The 23,996-nt window shown below is 33.8% G+C and overlaps 5 protein-coding genes across 7 annotated transcripts; 2 read left to right on the top strand and 3 right to left on the bottom strand.

Moving 5' to 3' along the window:
- Positions 1–249: 249 nt before the first annotated feature.
- LOC655725 (zinc finger protein ubi-d4 B) lies at positions 250–8,083 on the bottom strand. The gene is made up of 8 exons (XM_008201849.3): positions 7,952–8,083; positions 7,407–7,782; positions 7,226–7,351; positions 6,539–6,665; positions 5,058–5,375; positions 3,431–3,757; positions 825–937; positions 250–775 (listed from the first exon to the last, which is right to left on the bottom strand). The coding sequence occupies exons 1-8, from the start codon at positions 8,014–8,016 to the stop codon at positions 650–652; spliced, it is 1,578 nt and encodes a 525-aa protein (XP_008200071.1). The 5' UTR covers positions 8,017–8,083; the 3' UTR covers positions 250–649.
- A 1,695-nt stretch (positions 8,084–9,778) lies between these two features.
- LOC655644 (uncharacterized) lies at positions 9,779–13,037 on the top strand. 2 transcript variants are annotated; one of them, XM_015977593.2, is made up of 6 exons: positions 9,779–9,885; positions 9,935–10,080; positions 10,429–10,538; positions 10,589–11,106; positions 11,165–11,324; positions 11,980–13,037. In XM_015977593.2, exons 2-6 carry the CDS (start codon positions 10,062–10,064, stop codon positions 12,787–12,789), a joined length of 1,617 nt encoding a protein of 538 aa, XP_015833079.1. In that variant the 5' UTR covers positions 9,779–9,885; positions 9,935–10,061; the 3' UTR covers positions 12,790–13,037. The 2 variants fall into 2 exon arrangements, with proteins under 2 accessions (XP_015833079.1, XP_015833080.1); XM_015977594.2 differs by having other exon boundaries at positions 9,824–9,885; positions 9,926–10,080.
- LOC655566 (uncharacterized protein) lies at positions 12,798–15,324 on the bottom strand. 2 transcript variants are annotated; one of them, XM_008201848.3, is made up of 7 exons: positions 14,941–15,324; positions 14,280–14,889; positions 13,980–14,168; positions 13,731–13,930; positions 13,198–13,449; positions 13,057–13,151; positions 12,798–13,000 (listed from the first exon to the last, which is right to left on the bottom strand). In XM_008201848.3, the coding sequence occupies exons 1-6, from the start codon at positions 15,183–15,185 to the stop codon at positions 13,067–13,069; spliced, it is 1,581 nt and encodes a 526-aa protein (XP_008200070.1). In that variant the 5' UTR covers positions 15,186–15,324; the 3' UTR covers positions 12,798–13,000; positions 13,057–13,066. The 2 variants fall into 2 exon arrangements, with proteins under 2 accessions (XP_008200070.1, XP_008200069.1); XM_008201847.3 differs by having other exon boundaries at positions 12,798–13,151.
- Positions 15,325–15,403: 79 nt separating this feature from the next.
- Positions 15,404–18,307, top strand: TM9SF3 (Transmembrane 9 superfamily protein member 3). Its single transcript, XM_962024.4, has 9 exons — positions 15,404–15,614; positions 15,721–15,916; positions 15,970–16,325; positions 16,373–16,504; positions 16,992–17,158; positions 17,212–17,437; positions 17,485–17,693; positions 17,741–17,971; positions 18,022–18,307. Exons 1-9 carry the CDS (start codon positions 15,543–15,545, stop codon positions 18,164–18,166), a joined length of 1,734 nt encoding a protein of 577 aa, XP_967117.1. The 5' UTR covers positions 15,404–15,542; the 3' UTR covers positions 18,167–18,307.
- A 343-nt stretch (positions 18,308–18,650) lies between these two features.
- LOC103314828 (zinc finger protein 391) lies at positions 18,651–23,039 on the bottom strand. The gene is made up of 2 exons (XM_008201846.3): positions 21,730–23,039; positions 18,651–20,195 (listed from the first exon to the last, which is right to left on the bottom strand). Exons 1-2 carry the CDS (start codon positions 22,799–22,801, stop codon positions 19,741–19,743), a joined length of 1,527 nt encoding a protein of 508 aa, XP_008200068.1. The 5' UTR covers positions 22,802–23,039; the 3' UTR covers positions 18,651–19,740.
- Between the last annotated feature and the right edge of the window lie 957 nt (positions 23,040–23,996).

Raw genomic sequence — 23,996 nt, 5'->3', positions numbered from 1 at the left:
TCTCGTATCAAAGACGCGCCGCTGAATTAGAAATGCATACAACGCGTACTTATAGTAACTTTTGAAGGTTTTGTGCCGAAAATAACGTTTTATTAATGAAATCTAATAAAGGGGACGATTTCGCTTCGAAACTAAAGTTTTGTTCAAAAGCAACGTGTATAATTGGTTGCCTAGCCACTAAAAATTTAAGCAGTTTTTCAATCAATTTTCAGAAAAGAATGTGAGAATGGGGAATCGCAAACAATTAACACACTTTTGTACATATATTTTTGCCATGGAAGTAATTACATGGGCAATCATACATGAAAAATATATAATTTGTTAAAATATTGTCACAGTTGAATATAAAGTATCAAAACAAAGTATCGTCGCAAACTTACGTTGATAGGTACTTATAAATAAATTTGTCGAGGTAGCTACAATAAAAATGGACTCTTAGAAAATAAACCGTATTAAAGTAGTTTAGTGTAGGCCAAAGTAATTTTTAAGTACTATGTTAATCATGTTAAGTACCTAGTGCATATAATTAACCTTATCCTAAGTACTAATTTATAAAAAAAATACTTAAACTAAATCTAATTTAAATTTACACTTGAAACAAATGGAAAACTTCGAATTGTTTAAGTAACTTGTTTACACTTGAAAATAATTACTTATGGAATTGCTCGATGCACAGTTTGCAGGACCACGATCCTTCAGGAGGATCTGTTAAAGGCGGAGAGAGACAATACATGTGGTAACCACGGTCACAATCGTCACAGAATAATAACTGATCCTGGAAAAAAATTATAATACCGAATGGCGTAACAAAACTTTAAACTTACATCGTTGTCCGAATTACCACACACGGAACAACATTTACATTCGATACATTGCCAGCTATATTTCTTTACGGATATTTTCATGTTTTCGGTGAATAAGAGGCAAGATGGGTGTCCTGAAAAAGATTCGTTAAGGAACGTGTTCCGTTTGCTTACCTTTAAGACTTTAAGCATCTAATTTTATGTGCCATGAAATATAGTGTCGGTCCAATTTTAAATAATCAAGAGCCACATGACCAAGTAACTAAGCAACAGCATTGCCCAGGGTCACGTGGTGCTTGATCATTTGATGTAAAGGCACCGTAAATGTAGTGTTATTATTTTTAAACGTTGTAATTTAAGTATTAAAATTTTCTTATTTCATAAGTTGTACTAACTGAAAGTTAAAGTAAAAGATCAACACTTCAGCCTTAAAAGTTGCTTAGATCATGTGCTGTGTAGCACAGTAGCCATTCCTCAAGGAGGGGGCACTTAAACAAGAAAGTCCATCAAAGTTCTGTTTTAAAAACACTAAAAAGGAAATTTTTTGTTGTAAAAAAATTAAAATAAAGACAGAGCGTTAAATTCTGAATAGAAAGATATTAAAACAGTTGGTTTTGTTTTTTCCAAAGAAATTCAAAAAATATCAAAAGATCTACTAAATGTTGCCTCTTTGTGAAATTTCTACTCTTTAGTAGAACCTACTTACCTTGGGGATGGAGGGGAAGAGGGTATCGAGTGCCGAAGAACAGTGACTTTCCAAGTTACGTAATTTTTCTCTAATATTATTTTGAATGCATCAAAATAATAGAATTTTGAATAGCAAAATTTCAATGCATTAAAATAACTAGAAAAAAAGTTATAGAAAAATGTACATAAGTTGAAGTGCACCAATCCTCAGCACTGAAAAATTAACAACAACATTTTGTTGTATTGGCATCATTTTATTGCACGATTTTCACGATACACTTTTCAATAATATTAATCTTGGAAAATAACTGTTCTTACAACTCATCAGTGTATGTTAAATTTGGATGCTTTTTACAGCACACATTTTACATGAGCGTGTCTTGGTGTAAAAAACATTCAAATACAAGTGTTTCATTTACTATAGCACATAATTATTAAACTATGTGAACGATTTGACTAAAATAGTTTTACTTTGTTGTCTCGGCAATACTTGATAAACGTTAAATAACATTAAATAATAGACATAACTACAAACTGCTTAAAGGTCAGTATATAAAAATATTCACAAAGATAGTGCCACTAGAACAATGTTAAAAAATAGTTGAATAACATAAGTCAAAGTCTTTGAAAGCCCACGATAATGAAAGTGAATAACGATTATACTGAGACATTTAAAGAGTTTCACTTACATTATCATGGGGAATTTGTAACAAATATGTCCATTATCTTGTCTTATGCCGTTTTCAACTATTACATCTTAAAAGTGACTAAAATATTTTACTAAATCCAGCTTCGTGTTTACAAACAATGCCAACTAACATCTCCAATATCCGTATCACGACGTTGTGTCAAAAATAATGCCCTCATAGAGCTTAATTAAGTGTTAGCTTTTTAGTGTAATTTTTGTTTAAATTGTACAGTATCTTTAAGTATTGCCCATATACAAATTAATGTTAATGTGAATAAATAAGCCTTGACTAATTAAATAAATAAATCCTTAAATTTTGGAAGACAATCCAATATGGATTTTTTTGAATATAATTAAACCCAACTAAAAATTAAATATTTGGTAATCCAGTCTATCTGGCAAGATATTTAACTAATTTTACTTAGCTTAAAGCACGATACAGTTGATTAATGTTTATCTATTATATATCAATTAACTATAGATTAAAATAACTATGAACAATCAATGGTAGTTTTAATAGTCGAAATCAACTGCTTGAAACAATTATAGAAAGGAACAGATAAACGTGTAATACTGGACATTAAAATTATTGTTCAGATTGTTCTCAAATAAATAAGTTGTTGAGTCTGCTTCAAGCTTTTTTTATTTTTGCTCCTTGACTACGTTCTACTAAAATGTAAAATATCCTAGAGGGCTTTTTATGTGAGACAATGAGATTCCTCTTCTTACCATAATCATCATCAGATCAAAATTCAAGTTTCATGTATTAAAATATTTATCACAGACAAAAAAAAGTTTGAGCTTAAATAAAGAGAAGTCGATAATTTTGTACATTTTTGGCAGCTCGTTAGTACTAGAACTTAATAACCTTGACAAAAACTATATAATATATAAATGCCCAGTATTGGTCCTTCAGCGATTCAACTACCAGAAAAAATACTAAGACGCAACATTTACACAGTTTTTACAACAATTCGCTACTTTAAAATTTTGATAAAGTGGTGTTTCGAATGTTCTTAAAACATCAGGTATAGGACCCACATTATAAATATGATACATAGAAATAAACGCATCTAGTAGCACCGTAAATGTGATAAATAGTCTGATGCTGACTAGCTGCATTTATCAGAATAAAATCCCAACGCCCTTTAAAAATTGGTCAACAACTAAACCTTCAACAGTTTAAACTAGACTTTTTTTTTCCTCCCTTTCTTATTATTTCCCTTGTCATCGCTTTTTCCTCCGTTCTTACCTGATCTCCCGCAATCTGAACATGATACTAGTTCCTCCATAACGCCAGTCTTTTTATTTTCCCTTGAATCGCCTAAGCAAAAGTCACAGTACGGACTAGGTGCCGCTTTATCTTTACCGCAGTCCATTGACGTAGAAGGGGGAGGATCGATTTTTTCGGGAAGCAAGACAGGCATTGGGGGATCATCGACAGGGGGAGAGGGCTGTGCTGGAGGTAAGTTGGGAGGTAGCGTTGGAGGCGTGTTGGATTGTGACGGTGGTTGCATGATTTGAGGAGGAATAGAGGGTGGAGGAGGGTTTGGCTGACGGCCTCGACGACCCGGTGTACCTGTAGGATACAGTTCTGTTAACTCCACCATTATCTTTCTTCTAAAAAGGATACAATAAAAAGTCATGAAACGGGTCACCTCAATCAAAAATCGATGGAAAATCAGTCCCAATAGATTAACTCGTCTCGTCTGTGATGTAATCTGTTGGTATAGATTTCCATCGGTGAAAAAAATAAAAATAAAAAGATACACTCATGCTCAAATCACACTCTTGGTAACACATAATAATTGTTAAATAGGGACGTGCACCACAGGCTCTCCCACTTTTCTTCCAGAAAACATCAAGTTGCTCCATATAATTTGTTTGGGAGGCGTAGTTTCATTTCGTTTCTGCTTCATTTTTTTTTCTTGTATACCGAATGTTTCGCACACTTGTAACTATTTTATAAAAAAAATTAAACAATACATATAGATACAGATAAATAAGCTCTAACAATAATAATTATTAAACATTGGGTCATCCAAATAATTAGTTTTAAAATAACTCACCTATGAAAACAAATTCATCTGGCCTCTACGAGGAGTGCCAAAAAATAGTATTTTTTTTATTTATTGATGATTCTATGCAACACATTTTGACATTTCATTGAAAAATATACAATTAGACAAAGTGTAGAACCACGCGTTTTGTGTATAAACTATGTGACTTACGAAAAAACTAATTAGTACACCATTAACTACTTTAAAAATGTGATCATTTTGCAAGAATATTTTTTTCCGAAATTCTTATTAGTTTTCTAGTTATTAATTTTTTTTATTCTTAAAAAATGACAACATTTTTAAAATATTTGATGATGTACTAATCAAAGTTTCCGTGAGGAACATAGTTTAGGCTCGAAACGCGGGGTTCCATTCATGTGTCTAAAATCTCTGTATATGGTTTGTATTATTTCATTACAAAAATAAAACAAGTTACAAGAATGCAAATACCCAACTAAAACACTGGATATTTTGAGGGTTTTGGTTACAAAAACACAAAAGATAAAAAAAAGAAACAAAGTGAAAGCACGACTTGATGCAAATTATCTGAAACAGCTGACCTCGGTCTAGAAGAGTGGGGGAGGTGACGTGTGCGCGCCCTATTGGTCAGTGTGCAGTAAGAACTGATACTTTCAATAATACACTTAACTGCCAAAAATTAAGAACTGGTACTTGTTAATAAATTACAATACAAATTACTGAAGAGAACTACAAAGTTAAATAAAAATGTAAAACTGGTCTAATAGAGCATATCATTCCAACTACTCATGCATGCAAATAACACTCAAATGAAAGTAAAAGAGATTATAAAGGCAGTACCGGGTGTCTGGTTCAAAAAGGAAACATAACTATCTTGATACACATGTCCTTGGATGGCGGGCCCTTGAGGTATGGCAGTAGGGGCCTCTTCCCCCATCCCCCCCAGCATGGGCGGCTGAGGCATGACGGGCCCCGGCAGCATCCCACCCATCATGGGCGGGTTGAGGCCGAGGGGGCCCTGCATCAACGCGGCGCCAAGCTGCGAGGAAGGGGTGGGGGCGTTACTGTCGCGCGAGTTTTCATCACTAGCGCCCTCTTTGTGTGAATGGCTGTAGTGGTATGTCAACCCGGGTCGAGTCTTGTAACGCGCTCCGCACACTGAAATTTTTCAAAAAAAAATGCCGAATTCCACTTTTTGATTACACGATTAACGATGATTTATGTTACAGTCGAATTTCAAACGATCATCTTCTGAAAGCCAATGGCTTATGGGAAACAATGAGAGAAGATTAAGCCCCCACAATGTGTAATCAATCTGTAACAACTGCTCACGCGACACTTCTTGGCGCTGTTTGAAGATTTACCGTCAGTCGGGTTTATTAGTTGGACAGATGGAAAGTATTAACGTGTTAGTACATAAGCGATACGGAAAATCGAGCATTTTAATACCACCATGTTGAATACTTGTAGACTCACTGTAGTTCAGAAGATCATCATTTTGAAATGAATAGAACTAGGGACTGGAACCGATTGTTTTCAAAAATTGGATTGCGACAAGAAAAAGCACACAATACGCCCTCTAAACGTGTTGTCAATTGTTAGTAGCGACAGACAAACTAGGTGTAGCTCAAAGAGAACCAAAGCGCCAGGTAAGCGAACCCGAACCGAAATTTGGAACCGCTACAAAAAAGGCACAAAATATACGATAGGAGGAGATGTTATGTACACATGGCATGGTTTCGGTTCGAGTCCCTGCCTAAACAATAAGAAGAAGCTGTACTAAGCATCAAGCATTCAAAACATTATTATTGCTAAGAGAACTACAAATCATCTTCAACATAGTTCTTAAAAGATTATTTTAATGTTACATGCTCAAGCACAGAGTTCTTTCTTTTAAGGTGAACCAGGTTGATTGTACTCCAAATTTTAAATTTAATTGAAGTATGTACTTTTTCCAAACCAAACCAATACCCATAATACAGGCTTAAGAATATTATTGAATTCAAATTTCACATTATCGCTTCGTAAAACCACTCATAAAAATCTATCAAACCATTGTAATAATTACACAGTAAAATAGTAAAATACAGACTGGAATCCCAATTTTTGAATTTATTTTAAGATAAACTGCACTCTAACCCATAATTAATATCATCAAAAATAGATAGAAAAATTGGGACTCACTTCGCGTCACAGTTGAAATTATACAAGTACATATTCCAACTTTTTGATGACGAAATTATTCTGAATCATGGTAGTTACGTGATAAAACAATGTCCTTATGTATTAAAATTATGGAAAAAAGTAGAAATAAGACTCACGTTCACAAGCAAATGGCTTGTCCGGATCGCCAGGCGTTGGTTCAAAACTGTGAACTGCTTTTTTTCGGCCTCTGCCACTTCCCTTTTTTCTTCCAGGAGTGCTAGGTGAATCATTGCCACCTCGACCCTGAAACAAAATAACAAATGTTTCCAATTTCAAAAATATGTCACAAAAACAAGCCACAAAAATTATTTTTATTATTACTCTTGACAAAGCATATCACAATTTATAAATTGCTTTTACTCAAACTGTGATGTATTAATTTAATATAAGTTAGAATAAACTTAGAAACAACTACATAACTACATATCATATTAATTGATAACGACAAGTAAAATGAAGACTTATTAATACATTGGCTGAACATTTATTTTGTCATCTATTGCCTTTGTTAACACTAATTTCTTATAATTTGATATGATCAGTTAAATTTTCGTTGTGAAGACAGGAATGCAAATTTAAGAGAAGTGACGATTTTAAATCAATACAATAAATGTTTCCTTATCAATAAATTAGCTAAAATCTTCACCAAAAGTATTAGAAAATAACAAATAGTGTTTTTTTCACCTTTATCTGAAACAAGAAGCAATTTGCATAATTTTGATGACCTAGACAGTAAAATAATCATTTAACTCTCTATTTTGAGAAGTGAACTAAACCATTTTAAAGCAAATAAAATTTCTTACCCGTCCTGTATTTTTTCTCCTTTTACTTCTCTTACTGTAAGTTTCCTCATAATCCAGATCAGAATCTTGATCGGGTTCATCATAAGCGTCCATTTCTAACATATCTTGATCATCATAATACCAATCCTAAGCAAAAAATGCTCATTAGTGAGAATTTTTTTGTAACAGTAATAAAACACACCTTTGAATCATCTTTCAACAACTGACTATCTTTACTATCAGTATCCTGAAGAGCAGGATTTTCAATTTGAGATATATTGTGCATATCTGCATCACCGTCCAACATTGAGTCTGTCGCCCTTGCAAAGGCCCGTGAATTCATTATCAAATACTGCCTTCGTTTCTTTCGCCACCTCTGGCGCGGGTACGTATAGATCTGTCCTGGTAGGAGTCCAGGGATCCGCTGTCTCTTGTGCATAAATAATGAGGAATGATTCTGGGCGACCCCAGTCTGAGTGTCTATGAAGGGAAGTCGCAATCGCCTTTCGATACATAGCCGCGTATTGTAGTTCAAGGAGCTTTCTATACTTTCGTTATACAAGGGATCACTCAAAAAGCTGAAAAGAAAAACGACAATGACCTCAAAGCGTCTTATTGATTTTTCCCAGGTTGCTACACCCATCAACCATTATAAAAGCGTTAAACATTAAAATACGAAAAACTGCAGTTACAACTCTAATCGAAACATGCCAAGCGTTAATTTTTTTACAAATTTACACAACTTACCTTTCTACTTTTTCTAAATTTGTTTGATTAATTGGACCTACAGGACCACTCACAGCGGCTGCCATTTTTCTGCAGCCTCCATAGAATAAGAGATAGATAGAATTGACTCTTTCCTTGTTGGTGGCGGTTGAGAGACTGCAGCGCCATCAGTAGGTGGTCGCGAGCGTAATGGCGGTAAATTTAAATGACTCCAGCCTTTACTTAGTCATAAAATATTATAATTTTTCGTAATCTTTGCAAATATTTGCAACAACAGTTTTTAGTAACAAATTACTAAAAACTGTCATTGCAAATATGTGCAAAGAGTACAAAAAATGTTTCATAATAAAAAATTGTAATATTGTAAAAATTTATTAATAACAGCCAACTGGCAATCCAAACTACATTATCCAGGGTTCTTGACGGCTTGTATCTACTGATGGGATGTGGGAAACCAAATATGGGCCTTTTATTGTTGGTACACCCTTGTACCGAACAAACAACAGTGTTATAGTCCCATGCCCACGTTTAATTTTCTAGAGTCAAGTTTTGTTATACGTTAATTTACTTCTATTGGTTTACCTCTCACGAATTCAAAGAGTACTTTATTAGTTGTAAAAACTAAAACCAAAGTAAATGCACTGCTGTATGCATTTTGTTGAATAACAAGGTAAAAAAAATCACATACAAAATCGTTAAAAATGGGGTTTCGACCATTTGATAGTTTTGTTTGACATTTGTGCTGTCGGTATTACAGACTTTGACACCAGAGCCCACAGCCAAAGCCTGTTTAGGTAACACAGTAACACAAAGTGCAATTTGTGCTGCCTATTTATTTCTACCGATGCGCTCCCTTGCGGTGGCTGAAAGCTTTATTTTTAATCGACCAATAACGTCGCTTTACATAGCCCTGGCAGCCTCTGCTAGCCAGTGGTTGTAATGCGCATGTGCACAGTGTTTAAAAAGGATGCGCAGCGCAAATTTTTGAAAAAAAATTAAATGACTCCTATTGACCTGCTGCTGCGTCAACATTAAAACAAAGGAAATTGAAATTATAGATAAAGACCGAGTTTTAAGATCCAAAAGACAAGTGGTTAGAAGCCTCAAGTCAATTGTACCTCAATGCCTAATAATCCAGTTTTTTATTGTTATTGTAATTGTGTTTCTTTTAAAATCGTTCGTATAATAGTACTTTTCAGTACTCATATCTCAAGTACGCATACAACGGTTGAAATCGCCTTTAAATTAATCGATATAGTCTACGATGTGTGCACGTGTACAGTGTTGGTTGCATAACATTTCAAATTTTTATAAAAAAGTAATAATTTAACAAAAAATATTAATAATAAATTGTATGTTATGTACCCCATAAATATATTAAATCGTCAAAAAAATTAATTAATGATCAAAATAATGAAAAAATACTGTAGTCAGTATCAATTGCAATAACTGTAAATAAAGAAAATGTTATTTTTTGTTGGCCTGTTTCAGATGTAGATAAAAAACTGGTTTATTAATTAACTTACAAATAAAAAAAATGTACCCTTCAATTTAGAATCAAAGTGATAAAATCATAGTAATTTTTTTTAAGTATACTGCTTTTGTTTAGACAAATATGTTTCCCCTGTGGTTTCCACATAATAAATTATACAGACAAAGCAAAGAGACGTACCCGTAAGTATAGTAATAACAATTTGTAATAAAATGATTGGAGTGTATATTGAATAGCATTATAGTTTCGGATATCAATCACTTATACCAGGCCCGTAGCTACATTATTGAATATGGATTGTAAAATATGATTACCCCACAAACAATATAAAGTTTCATAGTATGTATGTTCATAATTTCATTACATTATTGATGGGTAATGTTCTGTCTTTTTATTCAATAAATCAATTCGTTGTCATGCTATTCAGTATCTGATGAATAAGAAACTAAAGCGTTTTAGAAGAGTATACTTGAAGCAAGCTTTAAAATTAAAAATAATTACAGTGTTTGCAGCTTGCGTTTTACATGCAACTGTATTTTGGTCATGAAACAATTTCAGGAGTATGATTTCAAGTCATTTTGAAAGATAAGGGAATTAAAGACAGTGAAAAAAACTTGGTTCTTTTATTTGGTCATAACAATGGACTCATTAGTATCAGGTAAGATATTTTTTGTTTAATAAAATCTTTTTTCAAAAAAAGTAATCAAAAAAGTGTTCCCTAATTAATAATTTTTATTGTTTTTGGAGAAAACAAATAAGTTTTAAATTGGTGTAAACAATAAATCTTAATGAAACTTTTACCAAAAAACTAAGTCTTTTATTTATTAATCGATCGATTATGCTTCTGACACAAGGTAAGATGTTCCCATGAATTATCCATTAGGATTGACGTAGTCGTTTATATCAATTATCTCGCAATAATTATGAAAAATAATTTTCTATTACCAGCATGAATATTTTATTTTTTCATTAAAAACATACTTGCACTGATAACAATTAATTTCAGACGATAATGACAACATTATCAGAACACAACCATTGGAATATGAACCCAATGGTGGACTTGGTTACGAATTTTTTCGAGCCATGAAATTTTATAAAAGTAATGTGTCACAGGTAATTTAAAAAAAGTAATTTTTTAAATCAATTCAATTCACAAAATTTAGTACATTGTTGAAACTGGGGAAAAAGACACATTCAGAGAACTGTTAAAAAGGTGCATCAGAACCGCACTGAACATGAAACTGGAAGGTCTGACAGAGAATGATCTCGTCTGTTTATGTTCATATAACCAGAAAGACATCTGTACCCCTTTCATAGCATCGATGTTTCTCGGACTTAAAGTAACTTCACTAGACCCAAGCCTTTCACTAGCCGACACAGCATATCTTTTGAAACAAGTAAAACCCACAATCATTTTTGTCGTGCCAGAAGCTTTAGACTTGATCGAAAATTCCATCGAACAAGCTGAAATTACGTGCAAGATCGTGGTTTTCGGTCCTTCGGACACACACCAACAGTTTGAAGAATTCCTAATTCCGAACAGCGAAGAACACGATTTTCGACCAGTGATAGTACCACCAGAAGAAACAGCTGTAATATTTTTCAGTAGCGGAACCACAGGTCTCCCCAAGGGTATTTGTCAAAGTCATTATGCCCTTCTGGCACAAGCTGTTAACGTAATGTATGCATTTTGTCCTTTTAAATGATTTACAAATTTATTTCAAATTAAATTTTCCCAGAAATTATGGTGCTGTAACGTCTGTGAGTTTGTATTATTCTTCACTGTACTGGATATCTGCTGTTTTGTTTCTGACCGCGACTATTTTATCGGGGACGGCTAGAGTCATATGCAAAAGTTTTGACCCGACACAGATTTGGAAAATACTAGACAAATATAAGGTCAATCAATAATCCTCTTCATTATCCAGGCTTATGTGATGTGATTATTCCTTTTTAGTTCTCGTTACTCCCATTTTCTCTAATTATCCCAAACTTCACTACTTAGAGATTTCAGTTTTTTTTCCTTTTGATTTTATATATTTCTTCCTCTTTCATGTGGTGATGTTCATGTGTCGCTTCAGTTTTTTTGGAGCTCCATTTTCTTACTGTTATCTTTTGAATATTCAAGGGAACAAGGTATAAGTAGTTACCTTCTTCCTTTTTTTTTTCATATTCATTTTTATTTGTATTCAACTCTCACTTCTTACAAAATGTTATGTTATTATGTTAGTACCATTTAGTTTTTTTTTCTTTTTCTTTGCCTTTTTTTCTCAGCGTAGGGTTTTCCTTTTCTCTTTCTCTTATTATTTGTTATTGATTTCTGTTTTATACTGTAACTTCTCATTTCATGTTTATATACCTTTTTTTTTCAAATTTTCGTTAGTATCTTTACCTCGCTTTTCATTCTTTTCATAATTTTTGTTTTTTTCTTATTGTCAAATCTTTCCCCAGCATTATTAAAAAGAGACAAGTGGTATTAAATACTTTTGGGTAAATCATAAGACGACCAATTTTTACAAATTGCTTAGACTGCAATTGAAACAGATAATTTCAGGTGTCTTTTGCTTTTCTGGCCCCCAGCCAAGCCTCAGAAATGCTAAAAGTCGGACGACCGGACAACGTTGACACCTCAAGTCTCCTCTGTGTCCTAACAGGCGGTGGTGTTTTTTCCGAAAAACAGTTACTAGCTTTAAGAGATTTGTTACCAGGAACCTACATAAGCCAAGGCTATGGTCAAACTGAAGTCGCTGGTGTGCTAACTTGCTTCAACATGAACGATGTGAAAGACACTTTACGACTGCACTACAAGCCCTCTTCATGCGGGCGCCCCATTCATGGCATTTGGTACAAAATCGTCGACGTTGAAACTGAACAAAATCTTGGACCAAACGAACAAGGCGAACTCCGAGTCAAAACCAAATACGCAATGAACGGTTATTACAACCTTGATTCATCCGAAAGTTTCGACACAGACGGTTGGCTTAAAACTGGAGATATCGTGTATTACGATGAAGACCACTGTTTTTATGTTGTTGACCGGATTAAAGAAATGTTGAAGTACAAATCATGGCATATTGCCCCCGCAATGTTGGAGGATATTCTCAATAACCACCCAGCCATTAAACGGTCGGTGGTTATAGGAATTCCTGATGAAGAAGATGGAGATCATCCAATGGCCGTTGTTATTTTAAATCCAGGAAGCGAAATTACAAGTGAAGAAATCGAAGCTTACGTCGCTGAACGTGTCCAAGACCGACAAAAACTCCGAGCTGGAGTTAAATTCGTGACAAGTTTCCCGATTACACCATCAGGAAAAATAAAAAGACGCGAAATCAAGCAAATGGTACTGACGGGACAAATATAAAAACACAGTTGGGAAATTGACCATCAATTTATTATTGCTGAAAACTCGTAACATTAAATAAACATTTAACCGGCACAACATGCAGAAATAATTTTAACAAGATGTTTCATCACAGACACGAAAGCTAAGAGTTATCACAAATAAAACTGGAGGGTTGTCAATCAAAACATTTGTGCTATTACTTTTTCAGTTACGGCAGTAGATACATACCCTGTGAACATTAATGTAATAAAATAATTTAAATCGTGTTATAATATTCTCTAAGACCTTTACGTAGTTAATTATTTTTTTTACTTTCATCTTCGCTTAAAATTGTTTCACTTGTGACGTCGTCAATTCGTGTTTTATCAACAGGATACAACCTGAAAAAAATGGTTTTCTCAAAACCCAAAATAAGGACAAACTCACCATCTTTGGTACAAGTATATTAAGAAAACTACATCATCCCTGAAGCACGCCACTCGATGTGCCGTCGGCATTGTAATAATAAATGCAAAAATATCGTCAATGAAAGTGTTAAATGCTCTGTAAGTGAATGCCCTCCAAGGCAATGCAGCGACTGATTTCAGTCGGTAGTTTATAAATAATTGAGGAAGCATGAAGAGGAAACCAAATGCATACACGCCATTTACTAGACTATTGATGGTCCAGGAATACCAACTGGAACAATTCTTATCAATTTGGGAGCAAGTTACGGGTAAAACTAGGAGGCAAAACGGATTTAGAAGCACTACCCAGAAAATTTAGAACGCTAGGCGCAGTTTTAATTCAAGAGCATTATAAATTTATCCATAATTTTTTCTAAACAGTTAAAGATATAAACACGCGTTTTTTTAATAATTCCTTATGCTTTCAAAAAAAAAAAACACCAATGAAACTAACAAATTATAATTTCTACGTCGTCTCGCCTCCTGTTTAACCACTTTTTATTTTTTAGTTACCTTTTATGAGGTTGATACAGTAATGAATAAATAGCAGCACCAGCACATAAGGGATACAGAAGATAACATAAATATTTCATACACTCTTCATCATATTTCCGCGTTTGTAATTCTTCTGCACTTTCTTCTTCACCTTTGCTGAATTTGAGACCACCATCCCACTTGATACTTTTTTTGAGAACCTTACTAACTTTCCAAAACTAGAATTGTTATTTTGTATAAAAAACTAATAAAAGTGGTTTAACATACTTCAATTATTGTCGCAATCCCACTTGGTATTAAAACTAATAAAGACGTGCCCTCATCTAAGAGATACAAAAATATAACAGTTTGGGAGAAAGCTCGCCATAGAACACTGCTGGTGGATAACCCAGCCATTGAAGTTTGAGCTTTCCAGAATTTAACATCGTTTTTGAACGACAGAAAATCAAGAAGTAACTAAAAAATATTGTATTAATTTAATATTTAATAATTAATGAAAAAGTATGCAACCAATAATACAGATAATACACGATTTCAAACAATTTTTTTTTAATAATCATAACTTACATGGATGCTGCCAATGAGGACTGTTGCACACAGCAGGTAAAGGTTTGTGTCTGCAAAAACCCCCTTCACTTCGTCCAAATCTTTTTCGGTGAATCCCAGAGCAATAAACTGGTGCAAAGTTGAGTCTATCTGTGATACAAATCGGATTTTTCCAATAGAGACTGGCGTGTAAGTGAAAAGTATAGTAGCCTCTCTCATATCTTTGGTCACTTCTACCAAGTCTCTCAATCTCATTTGCATAATATCACGTTGTATAATTGGCAAAAACTGCTTCCTGTAATTGATTCTTAAATGCCTGATAATTTCTACTGGAATGTTTGACGAGGATAACTCGAATTTGTCTGTGCACATGATTACGGAAAATTTCGACCGTAAATGCGTGACTGGTTTCACATTCTGTTTTTTTGATTCCTCCTTCAGTAAATTGAACGTTGCACTTGCAGGTATTGTGTACTGTGTTAGGGAATATTTGAGATAAGTAGCTTCTTGCTGGTTTATTAAATCATTTAAAGTGTAGTCTCTCTTTCTGGAATTGCTTGGAATGACGATTGTGTGAACGTACAAGCTACCATTATTCCTCACAGTCTTGCTAAGCTGAATTGGAATTTCTCTACAAATGAATTGGTAAAAAATTGAACTTCAATGAAAGTCTCGGGAATACTTCTCTATTCTGCTGTTGTAATCAAACTTCTCCAAACTAAACACTTGTTCCACGTTACCTGACCTGGAGTTATCAGACACGAAGAGTAACAAGTCGAGGTTCGGGTTCGTGTTTAAATACGAGATATAACATTTCTCGCCTTTTGTGCACGTCGGAACTCGGAATATTCCGACCAAATTCCATATCGAATGTAAAATAAATGCAAGAAATAAACCGACTGAAATCACCGACACCGATAACCTCATTTTGAATTTCTACGTCAACAAATGTCAAAAATGACGTACCTGTCACAAAATTTTCAAAAAATTTCGAGACAGGGTGGTTCAAAGCGCCAGATATGTTAATTAATTGATTGAAACGTATCGTTTTGATATGCAAAACATAATCATGTTGGAATAAATTTTAAATAAGGCACTCGAAAGCGCCAATGATCAAGTGCCCCGCTGTCAGATTGAACTGTCAATTCAACGTCAACATTTTCTGATCTACGTTTGTGTAGTTATGGGTTTTTAGGAGATTCCGGTAATTCATGGACTTGAAACGTGCCGTTTTCCCGTAAAAACACTGACTTAATAATTAGTGAACCACAATTAGAGTGAATAATGCATAACGTACATAAACTTATCGTTCTGTGTCTCGTTGTTGGGGCGTATTCAGATGAACATAATCACATAGTAAGTAAAGTGTAAACAAGACACTCTTGCTAATTTAAAGTGCTTGCGACCAAATTCAGTGAATCCAAGTTCGCGTTCGCATTTCAAGCGTTGTCTTTTTTTTCAGTATGGAGACAATGAAGAGGTGATACTTTGGATGAACACTGTTGGTCCTTATCACAACCGACAAGAAACTTACGCTTATTTTTCCCTACCGTTTTGCGTGGGCTCAAAGGACACAATCAACCACTACCATGAAACGCTCAGCGAGGCCCTGCAAGGAGTTGAGTTGGAATTCAGTGGGATTGACATCGAGTTCAAAAGTATCAATTTTTTCGCTAAAAACGTTCAAGTAGCAACCAAAATTGACTTTCAGGCAATGTTCAAAAGGGTGAATACTGCGCCGTGCAGTTAAATGAGGACAAATACAAAGTGTTTGTCTACGCGGTCAAAAACCACTACTGGTACCAAATGTACATTGATGATTTGCCCATTTGGGGCGTCGTGGGTGAAATCAAAGACAACAACTATTACATTTGGACCCACAAAAAGTTCGAGATTGGCTACAATGGCAAGCAAATTATTGACGTTAATCTCACATCAGAGGATAAAGTGCTTTTGACTCCTAACGTGAAACTATCCTTCACCTATGAGGTCATTTGGAAGCCGACTGAGACCAAATTTGAGGATAGATTCGATAAATATTTGGACTATAATTTCTTTCAACACAGAGTAGGACACTTCAGATTTGTATATTTTTTTGTAAATACTTGTTTCAGATTCATTGGTTTAGCATTTTCAATAGTTTCATGATGGTCATATTTTTGGTCGGTTTGGTGTCGATGATTTTGATGCGCACGTTGCGGAAAGATTATGCAAGATACAGTAAAGATGAAGATATTGATGACATGGTGAGTCATTCATTTCTCAAGCTACAATGGATTTAAAACTTTTTCCAATTTATTAATACAATGATTTATATTTGGTTAAATACCATTTTCAATTACTTTTCAACATATAACAGCTAGTGACACTTTAAGATTAAAGATAAATTAAAATGTAAAAACGTGAAATGTTATTGGATTACAAAAAATTTACTTTACTTTACTTCATTGAAAATTATATCAATGTAGCATTTATGTATTTAATTAAAGTTCAAGAGCATTCTGTATTGATTTTAAATAATGAACGAGCTGCAATAATAATTACCAAAAAAAATTAAACAAATTATGCTAAATTATTAATTTATTATACATAGATAGACAGCAGCACAAAAATTAACAAATTTCAGTGGATCATGTTATCTAAAACATTGAAATTAGATACAAATATATTTCAAAAATCTGTAACGTACTTACTACGAACTCAATTTAGTTTCTTTATCTTTGTAATTCTTAGGAGAGAGATTTGGGTGATGAATACGGCTGGAAGCAAGTCCATGGCGACGTATTCCGTCCAGCTTCCAACTCGCTCGTTTTCTCGTCGCTTATTGGAGCCGGCCACCAAGTAACAACAGTCGTATTCTGTGTTATAGTTTTCGCAATCCTTGGCGAATTATACACCGAGTAAATCATCCACTTCTATCACACAACCCTCGTTTAATTTCACACAATTTCAGACGAGGATCTCTCCTATCCACCGCGATATTCGTCTATGCAATAACCTCCCCAATAAACGGCTACTTCGGGGGTTCCCTTTACGCGCGAATGGGGGGCAAGCTCTGGATCAGGCAAATGACAGTGTCTGCATTCATGCTGCCAGCCTTTGTTTGTGGCACCGCGTTCTTTATCAATTTCATCGCGATTTATTATCACGCATCAAGGGCGATTCCTTTTGGGACAATGGTTGTGACTGTATTTTGTGTTTGATTTTACTAATTTCATTGCTTTAGGTCGCAGTCACTTGTATTTGTTTGTTTATTATTTTGCCCCTAACTTTGGTGGGTACTGTCTTGGGGCGCAATTTAGCAGGCCAACCTGATTATCCCTGCCGTATCAACGCAGTTCCGCGGCCAATTCCGGAAAAGAAGTGGTTTATGGAGCCAGGAGTGATTATTTTGATGGGCGGGATTTTGCCATTTGCTAGCATATTTATCGAAATGTATTAGATGGTAAAGAAATTAATTTGGGACTAATTTTGGTTTGTAGGTACTTTATTTTTACGTCGTTCTGGGCTTACAAAATTTATTACGTGTATGGATTTATGCTGCTGGTGTTTATTATACTGATGATTGTAACTGTATGTGTGACAATAGTTTGTACGTACTTTCTACTCAATGCTGAGGATTATCGCTGGCAATGGACGTCTTTTCTGGCAGCGGCTTCCACCTCTGCCTATGTCTACATCTATGCGATTTATTACTTCTTTTTTAAAACAAAGTGAGGCGTTTTTCTGTACGTGAATAAGGTTTAAAAATTTTCTGTTTCAGGATGTATGGACTGTTTCAGACTGCGTTTTATTTCGGATACATGGCGCTCTTCAGTGGAGCACTCGGTATAATGTGTGGTACGGTGGGTTACGTAGGTACCAGTGTGTTTGTTAGGAAGATATATTCCACTGTTAAAATTGACTGAAGTGAATGAGCCATTTGTAAATAGTTGGAAATCCGTGCGGACTTTATACATCTTACATGTTAACTGGATGTGTGAAGAATTCGTTTTTCAAATTTCATTTGCCTTATTGTGATTCGAAATAAACTATTTATTATAAAATTATTACGTTTTTAGATTACGACTCCTACATACGTTCGCACCTTGGAAGTACTTAACTTTTAGTTCAAGTTCTTGTCATAAAATCAGTGGTTATGTTATTTTATAGTGTGATAATTTAAAAATTAGCCCAGTTGGCCAAATTATTTAAAGTGTTCTGTACATTTTTGGCCAACAGGGCTGAAATGTTACTTCAACTGTACAAAATTTTCGTATTGAATACGAAGTTCAAATTTTTGTTTTGTAAAATTGTAATGTTTTTTATAAATAAATAACTAGAATGAACGATGACTTGTGTTGTGGTCACTAACAAACTTTCTACTGTAAAAATAGGTAATAAATTACTGGAAACATTTTACGCTTATTTATTTAAACAAATACAATGAACTATTAATATCTTATATCCATCTAAAAGTATATAAGTTATTTATACATACAAGTAAGTGTATAAGTATGCTTAAACTAACTGTAAAAAAACTAGGTAAGGCAATAAATCACTGACAAAAATAGACTTCTTTTTGCAGTAATTTTCACTCGTTTTCATTTTACAAATGTAATAAAAGGCACAACAATTTATTGTTAAGATACATAAAGGCACTTTGTAATACTATCACACTTGCATAATAATTTTGTACAAAAGGGGATTAACAATTTTATCACCTGAATAAAAATGAAGCTATTGCACTGAGAGAAGAGTTTTCAGGTGACAAAATTAATAGTTCATATTTACACTTTTAAGTAGATGCAACGTTGCAAAGTAATAATGAAACTTAAACAAACCACTACAAACCTAACTAAAATTCTTCAAGTAAAAAAATAACAATTAAAACTACAAAAGTATGGTTGTAGGTAACTACTCAGTACAGTACAGTACAAATAACGTCTAAATAATTAAAAAAAAAAACAACTGCAGTATAAGTAGTGAAATTGAAAATCCTCATTTTTGGTAGTTTAGTACTTATAGTAATCGGCTTTAATAAAATTATTGCAAATTCATTTGCAAACCGACCAAGTATTGGGATCTATAAAAAAATATATAACGAAAAAAGAGTATTTTTCTCAACACATTGTTATAAAAAATTAAAACAGATCTCCTGCCGAATTAAAAATTGTGGTCTTATAGATTATAAAATAAATAAATTGGATAATTTAAATCTGACTAAAACGTCAAAATTACGAAAGCTAAACAAAGAATTACCCATTTACATTTTTAATGATTTAAAAAAAACTTTGTAAATGATAATTTTCGCCTATTTTCATTATTCTCTTGTGGTAAAGTGAGAAATAATTAAATGAAATTAACTCTTAACTTAACAAAAACTTCTGATCCCAAAACGCACCGTAAGTAAACACTCATAGTTCTGCAAAACAACATTACCTAAAGACAAAAAAAAAGAGATCATCGCTGCCTTAAAACGGCAACAACCCCCAACCAAAAACTAGGAAGCCATTTCTGTATGGTGTTTTTTATTATGAGCTAGAAGCTGCGACACCCGAATGAAACTCTTCATACAAATCTCGCACCGGTTCGGTTTTTTAACCGAATGCGTAAGCAAATGTCTGTTTAAAACATCGTTCCGGCCGAACTTCTTGTGACAAACATCACACTCATACGGCTTTTCCTGCGTGTGAATAAGCAAATGTTTATTTAAATTGTGCGCTTGTTGGAAACGCTTGTTGCAAATGTTACAAATCGACGGTTTTTCACCCGTATGCACTCTCGTATGTCTTTCCAAATCGCACAACTTGTGGAACTCTTTGTTACAAACCTCACACCTGAAGACTCGCTTCTGCGAACTGACTTTCTTCAACACGTGCACCGGGTGGTGGCTCTCCAAGCCCTTGAGCGTCTTGAAGCCCTGGTTGCACTTCTTGCACACGTAGGGCCGCTTCCCTGCAATTCAACAACATTCTCCAATTTTTTCCCTAGTGTAATACCTATTTTTTTATAGTACAGAATACAATTTACAAAAAGAAAGTTTAAGCAAACAAATAAACAACAATAAATATGTAGTTAAAATAAAATTATTTCAAAACTAAGTCACTAAGACGGTAGAAAAAGGATAAATTATTTAATTTTTCAAGAAAAAACGCGACTAACGTGAAAATGGCCAAAATGGTGTGTGGAGTTCAAAAACGTGTTTAAAAGTCGAAGGGAGAGGAAAACAATTTCGACATAATTTATTGATTATTCGACTTATTTTGAAGAAATTGCAGACAAAACCTTCAGTTTGCAAAAAAAAAGAATGTATTTTGTAAAAATTATTACAATTATTGGATTAAATTTTCTGTTATGCTGCTACGACTTTTATTTTTGTATCTTTTCTTTACCATAATTTATTACAAACATACTTCTGTGTATATCTAAACTTATCAATTTATTATACAAACCTACTCCCACTCCACTGTCCTTCAACCAATTCATGAAAAAAACAAAGGATTCTTTTAAGTAAAGTTTTTTTTTCAAATGCAGTGTTAACTAAGATTATTGTGCTTGTGAGTTATTTCAGAAATACCTGTTTATTACCTTCATCGGAGTAAAATAGGACGTTGTGTGGTTTGATAATAAATAGAATAAATTTTTTTCTTCTAATACCTATTCAGAAAACTCGAAATTCAGACGCTTTCAATTCTAAGAAAATTTATTAAGTCAAAGCCTTTGTGAATAATTGAATTTAATAATATAGTATTTTTTTTTATTTATACTTTTAAATAGATAGGCAATAACATTAAGTTAGGAATACTTTATTTTCTTTCATTTCCTGTAGATAACAGGCAGGTACCTTATTTATTTATTTTTTTCTTTAATACTGAGAACTAATAAAAGTAATAAATAATAGGAGGGGTAACTAAATACAACATAACGGGGATTTTCTGTACCAACAAAATCAGCATTATTTTTAAAGTTTGAGACACTTCCTAAATGATCTAAGACAGTTTCCCAAAGTAATTAAAATGTCTGAAGATTTTGTTTCACTTTATGAATAAACTGTCCAATTTATGAAAAAAAAAGTGTTCCGTCCTGTATTTTCAAATCGCTGCAAATACCATTACATAATATACAAAAAAATAAAACAGTTGTAGAGAACTTTATTTCGTACAAAAAAACACGAGACCATGTCTTCAAATTTCAAATTAAGCCTCTCAAGCAACAGATTTGTTTCATTTTACCAGTGGTTACCTCGGAATATGGGAGATACAGACATGGTTTTGGGGACTTTACAGCTTTGTCCCTTATAATTTTTTTAGTATTTTCACGTAAAAGCTCGTAAAAGTTGTCACTATTGATGGTTAATTAAAAAAAAATCCGCTCTTCAAAATTACGTTGGTAATTCCTAAAATAAATGACAAAGACTCCAAAGTCTTGCCAACTCAATATCAAAATTATAGGCCAGCGTGGTCAGAAATTTAAGTGAAAAAATTCATACCCTGATGCGTCCTCAGATGCGCAATGAGCTGGTCGAGAGTCTGGTGGTTTTCGTTGCACTTCAGACAGAAGTAGGGTTTGTCGCCATCGTGGGCCAGTTTGTGTTTTTTGAGCTGCATATAGGTGGAGAAGACTTGCGAACAGATCTTGCATTGGGGGGCGCGTTTGCTGTACTTTTTCCCTCTGGTGATGACGGTGTTTGGCTCGTTTTTATTTTCCTGCGAATCGTTCGAGTACTCTTCGTAGTCCTCTTCAATGTCAGAGGGGGGCATGTCAAAGAAGTCTTTGTCGAAAACGTTTGGTCCCACTTTAATGTCCATGATGTTGTACATTAATTGGTCAATTGCGTCTTCATCAGAGTCGGATAAAATTAATTCAGGTGTTGGCTCGCGTCTCAGGCGCTCTGCCTCGTCTTCTTCGAAGGCGAAGGGGTCGGGGTTTACGCCCTTAATGTCTTTGATGTTCTGGTTTAGGAGTTTAATGTCTAGAAAGTCAGGGAAGGGTGTTTCCACTTGATTTTCCTCACTTGTGGACATACTTTCGCTCGGTTCGGTTTGGAATGAAGACAGGACTGGGGAAGTTTCTTCGGTGTTTATTACTGGAAGCACGGGACTCATGGCTGTTGTGGCTTCAACAAGTTCACTTGCACTTTCGCTTTTCACACTGTTGTAGCCATTGGGAGTCGTTCTAATGTCAGTCTTTACTTTCAGCGTTTTCTTTTTAATCTTCGGCGAGTTTAGTGTTTTTTTCTTAAGCCCCCGTTTAACGGAGTCTTTTGTAACAGCTTCCTTATCACTCATAACTGATTTCATTTCAATGTACTCAAATTCAGTCCCCACACTGCCAACTTTCGCATCAAGCTCCTCCAGAAGCAAGGGCGAATCGAAAAGATGGGGCACGGGTTTGAGGCACAGAGAGCCCAAAAAAACGCACTTTGTGATCTGGGTAATGTCCAGTCGACACTCACTCTGTTTGAGGTTGTCCATGTACTTCCTCAGGGTCATTTTTCGCTTGTTGATGCCCCCAAGTAGTTCCCGTTTTTTCTTCAATGCCAAATTGTTTTTCATGTCCATTTCTGGCCAAGTTTTGTATTGTTTTGTTCCCCAGCGGTTGGGCAGGTTTGGAGGTTAAATCGTGAGGTGTTAAAGTGGAAACTCAATAAATGGGTAAACTTAACACTACACAGTCTTCATGGCGTAAAATCAAATTTGTATAATTCTATAAAGTATTTTTAGCAAGAAAATTAAAACACTTGTTGCGCTTCCACCATAATTGACGAAATAAAGAAAAGGATACGACATTTTACGGAAATTTGTGATAGATGGCGCTTAGAAAAAAAATCTTCTAGAGGTGTATTGTTAGTCACATAGCTATCATCACCATTTGAAACATTTTCTTATTTTTAAACAATATTTTAAATGCCAGTAAACAAAAAGCATTAAACTTTATCTATCCGGTATATTGTTCAAGTGATTTATATAAGATTTTGTCTACAATCATACGTCTATTTTATTTATAATTATTTTTTCTTTTCGGTAACAGCGCTTTTATACTAAAACAAAACTACTCAAAAACCCATTTTTTCTTATCTTTTTATAGTTTCTAAGCTCATTTTAACGGTAATTTACAGTTACATATTTCCGTTAGTACGCACACTACATATTCATTATTTTTCAAATGCCTAAATATATATTTTTTTTTAATTTTTTTGGCAATGTTTTTGAGACAAATAAGCTACCTATAAGGTAAGTTTAGTAAAAGTATTTTATACAATATCTCAATAACTATATTAGTCACACTGCAATTTAAGTTTGCTATAAAATACTCAACTTTTTTTTCTATGCATATGAATTTTTTAGATTTTTTTTGCTTTCCCTTATTATTAAAATAAATTAATAATAATATTAATATCAATAAAATTAAATATATTTATTGAAATCAGGTATTAATAGAAATTTTATGATTTCTTCTAGTGTTTATCTAAAACATCAATGCTTAGATGAAGTTTGCTAGCACCAAATTTTTGTTTATTTGAATTTTTAATTTTTTTCTAATTAATAATTTTTTGAGGGTGTTGATATTTTTTACGGATTCTAAACATTAAATTATTTTAAAATGAGATAAGAAATAATAATTTTTACATCGACAATTATTAATAAGTTAATTAACTTCAATTATATGAAATTGTAAAAAAAAACTGTAAAAATTCACAGAAATTTGTGCTTTATTTTACTCTCCAAGAAATTCAAATGTGTTGTTGCAATTCTA

Source organism: Tribolium castaneum, chromosome 1 (genome assembly GCF_031307605.1).
Source record: "Tribolium castaneum strain GA2 chromosome 1, icTriCast1.1, whole genome shotgun sequence".
NCBI lineage: Eukaryota > Metazoa > Arthropoda > Insecta > Coleoptera > Tenebrionidae > Tribolium > Tribolium castaneum.
The sequence above is the reverse complement of the archived record's forward strand: the minus strand, read 5'-3'. Positions and strand labels throughout refer to the sequence as shown.

Bases quoted from the DNA above. Each gene is read 5' to 3' on its own strand.
- LOC655566 (XM_008201847.3), bottom strand. From the start codon at position 15,185: ATGAGGTTATCGGTGTCGGTGATTTCAGTCGGTTTATTTCTTGCATTT. The intron at 14,890-14,940 runs GTATTCCCGAGA...ATTCATTTGTAG, and splicing joins TACAACAGCAGAATAGAGAA to AGAAATTCCAATTCAGCTTA. The intron at 13,152-13,197 runs GTGAGTTTGTCC...CATTTTTTTCAG, and splicing joins ATATACTTGTACCAAAGATG to GTTGTATCCTGTTGATAAAA.
- TM9SF3 (XM_962024.4), top strand. From the start codon at position 15,543: ATGCATAACGTACATAAACTTATCGTTCTGTGTCTCGTTGTTGGGGCG. The intron at 17,438-17,484 runs GTTGTGACTGTA...TCATTGCTTTAG, and splicing joins CGATTCCTTTTGGGACAATG to GTCGCAGTCACTTGTATTTG. The intron at 17,694-17,740 runs GTATTAGATGGT...TTTGGTTTGTAG, and splicing joins GCTAGCATATTTATCGAAAT to GTACTTTATTTTTACGTCGT.
- LOC655644 (XM_015977593.2), top strand. The intron at 10,539-10,588 runs GTAATTTAAAAA...CACAAAATTTAG, and splicing joins ATAAAAGTAATGTGTCACAG to TACATTGTTGAAACTGGGGA. The intron at 11,107-11,164 runs GTATGCATTTTG...AAATTTTCCCAG, and splicing joins GCACAAGCTGTTAACGTAAT to AAATTATGGTGCTGTAACGT.
- LOC103314828 (XM_008201846.3), bottom strand. From the start codon at position 22,801: ATGGACATGAAAAACAATTTGGCATTGAAGAAAAAACGGGAACTACTT. The intron at 20,196-21,729 runs GTATGAATTTTT...GTTGAATTGCAG, and splicing joins GCATCTGAGGACGCATCAGG to GGAAGCGGCCCTACGTGTGC.
- LOC655725 (XM_008201849.3), bottom strand. From the start codon at position 8,016: ATGGCAGCCGCTGTGAGTGGTCCTGTAGGTCCAATTAATCAAACAAAT. The intron at 7,352-7,406 runs GTGTGTTTTATT...TTTTTTGCTTAG, and splicing joins TGTTGAAAGATGATTCAAAG to GATTGGTATTATGATGATCA. The intron at 6,666-7,225 runs GTAAGAAATTTT...ATTTTGTTTCAG, and splicing joins GGAGAAAAAATACAGGACGG to GGTCGAGGTGGCAATGATTC.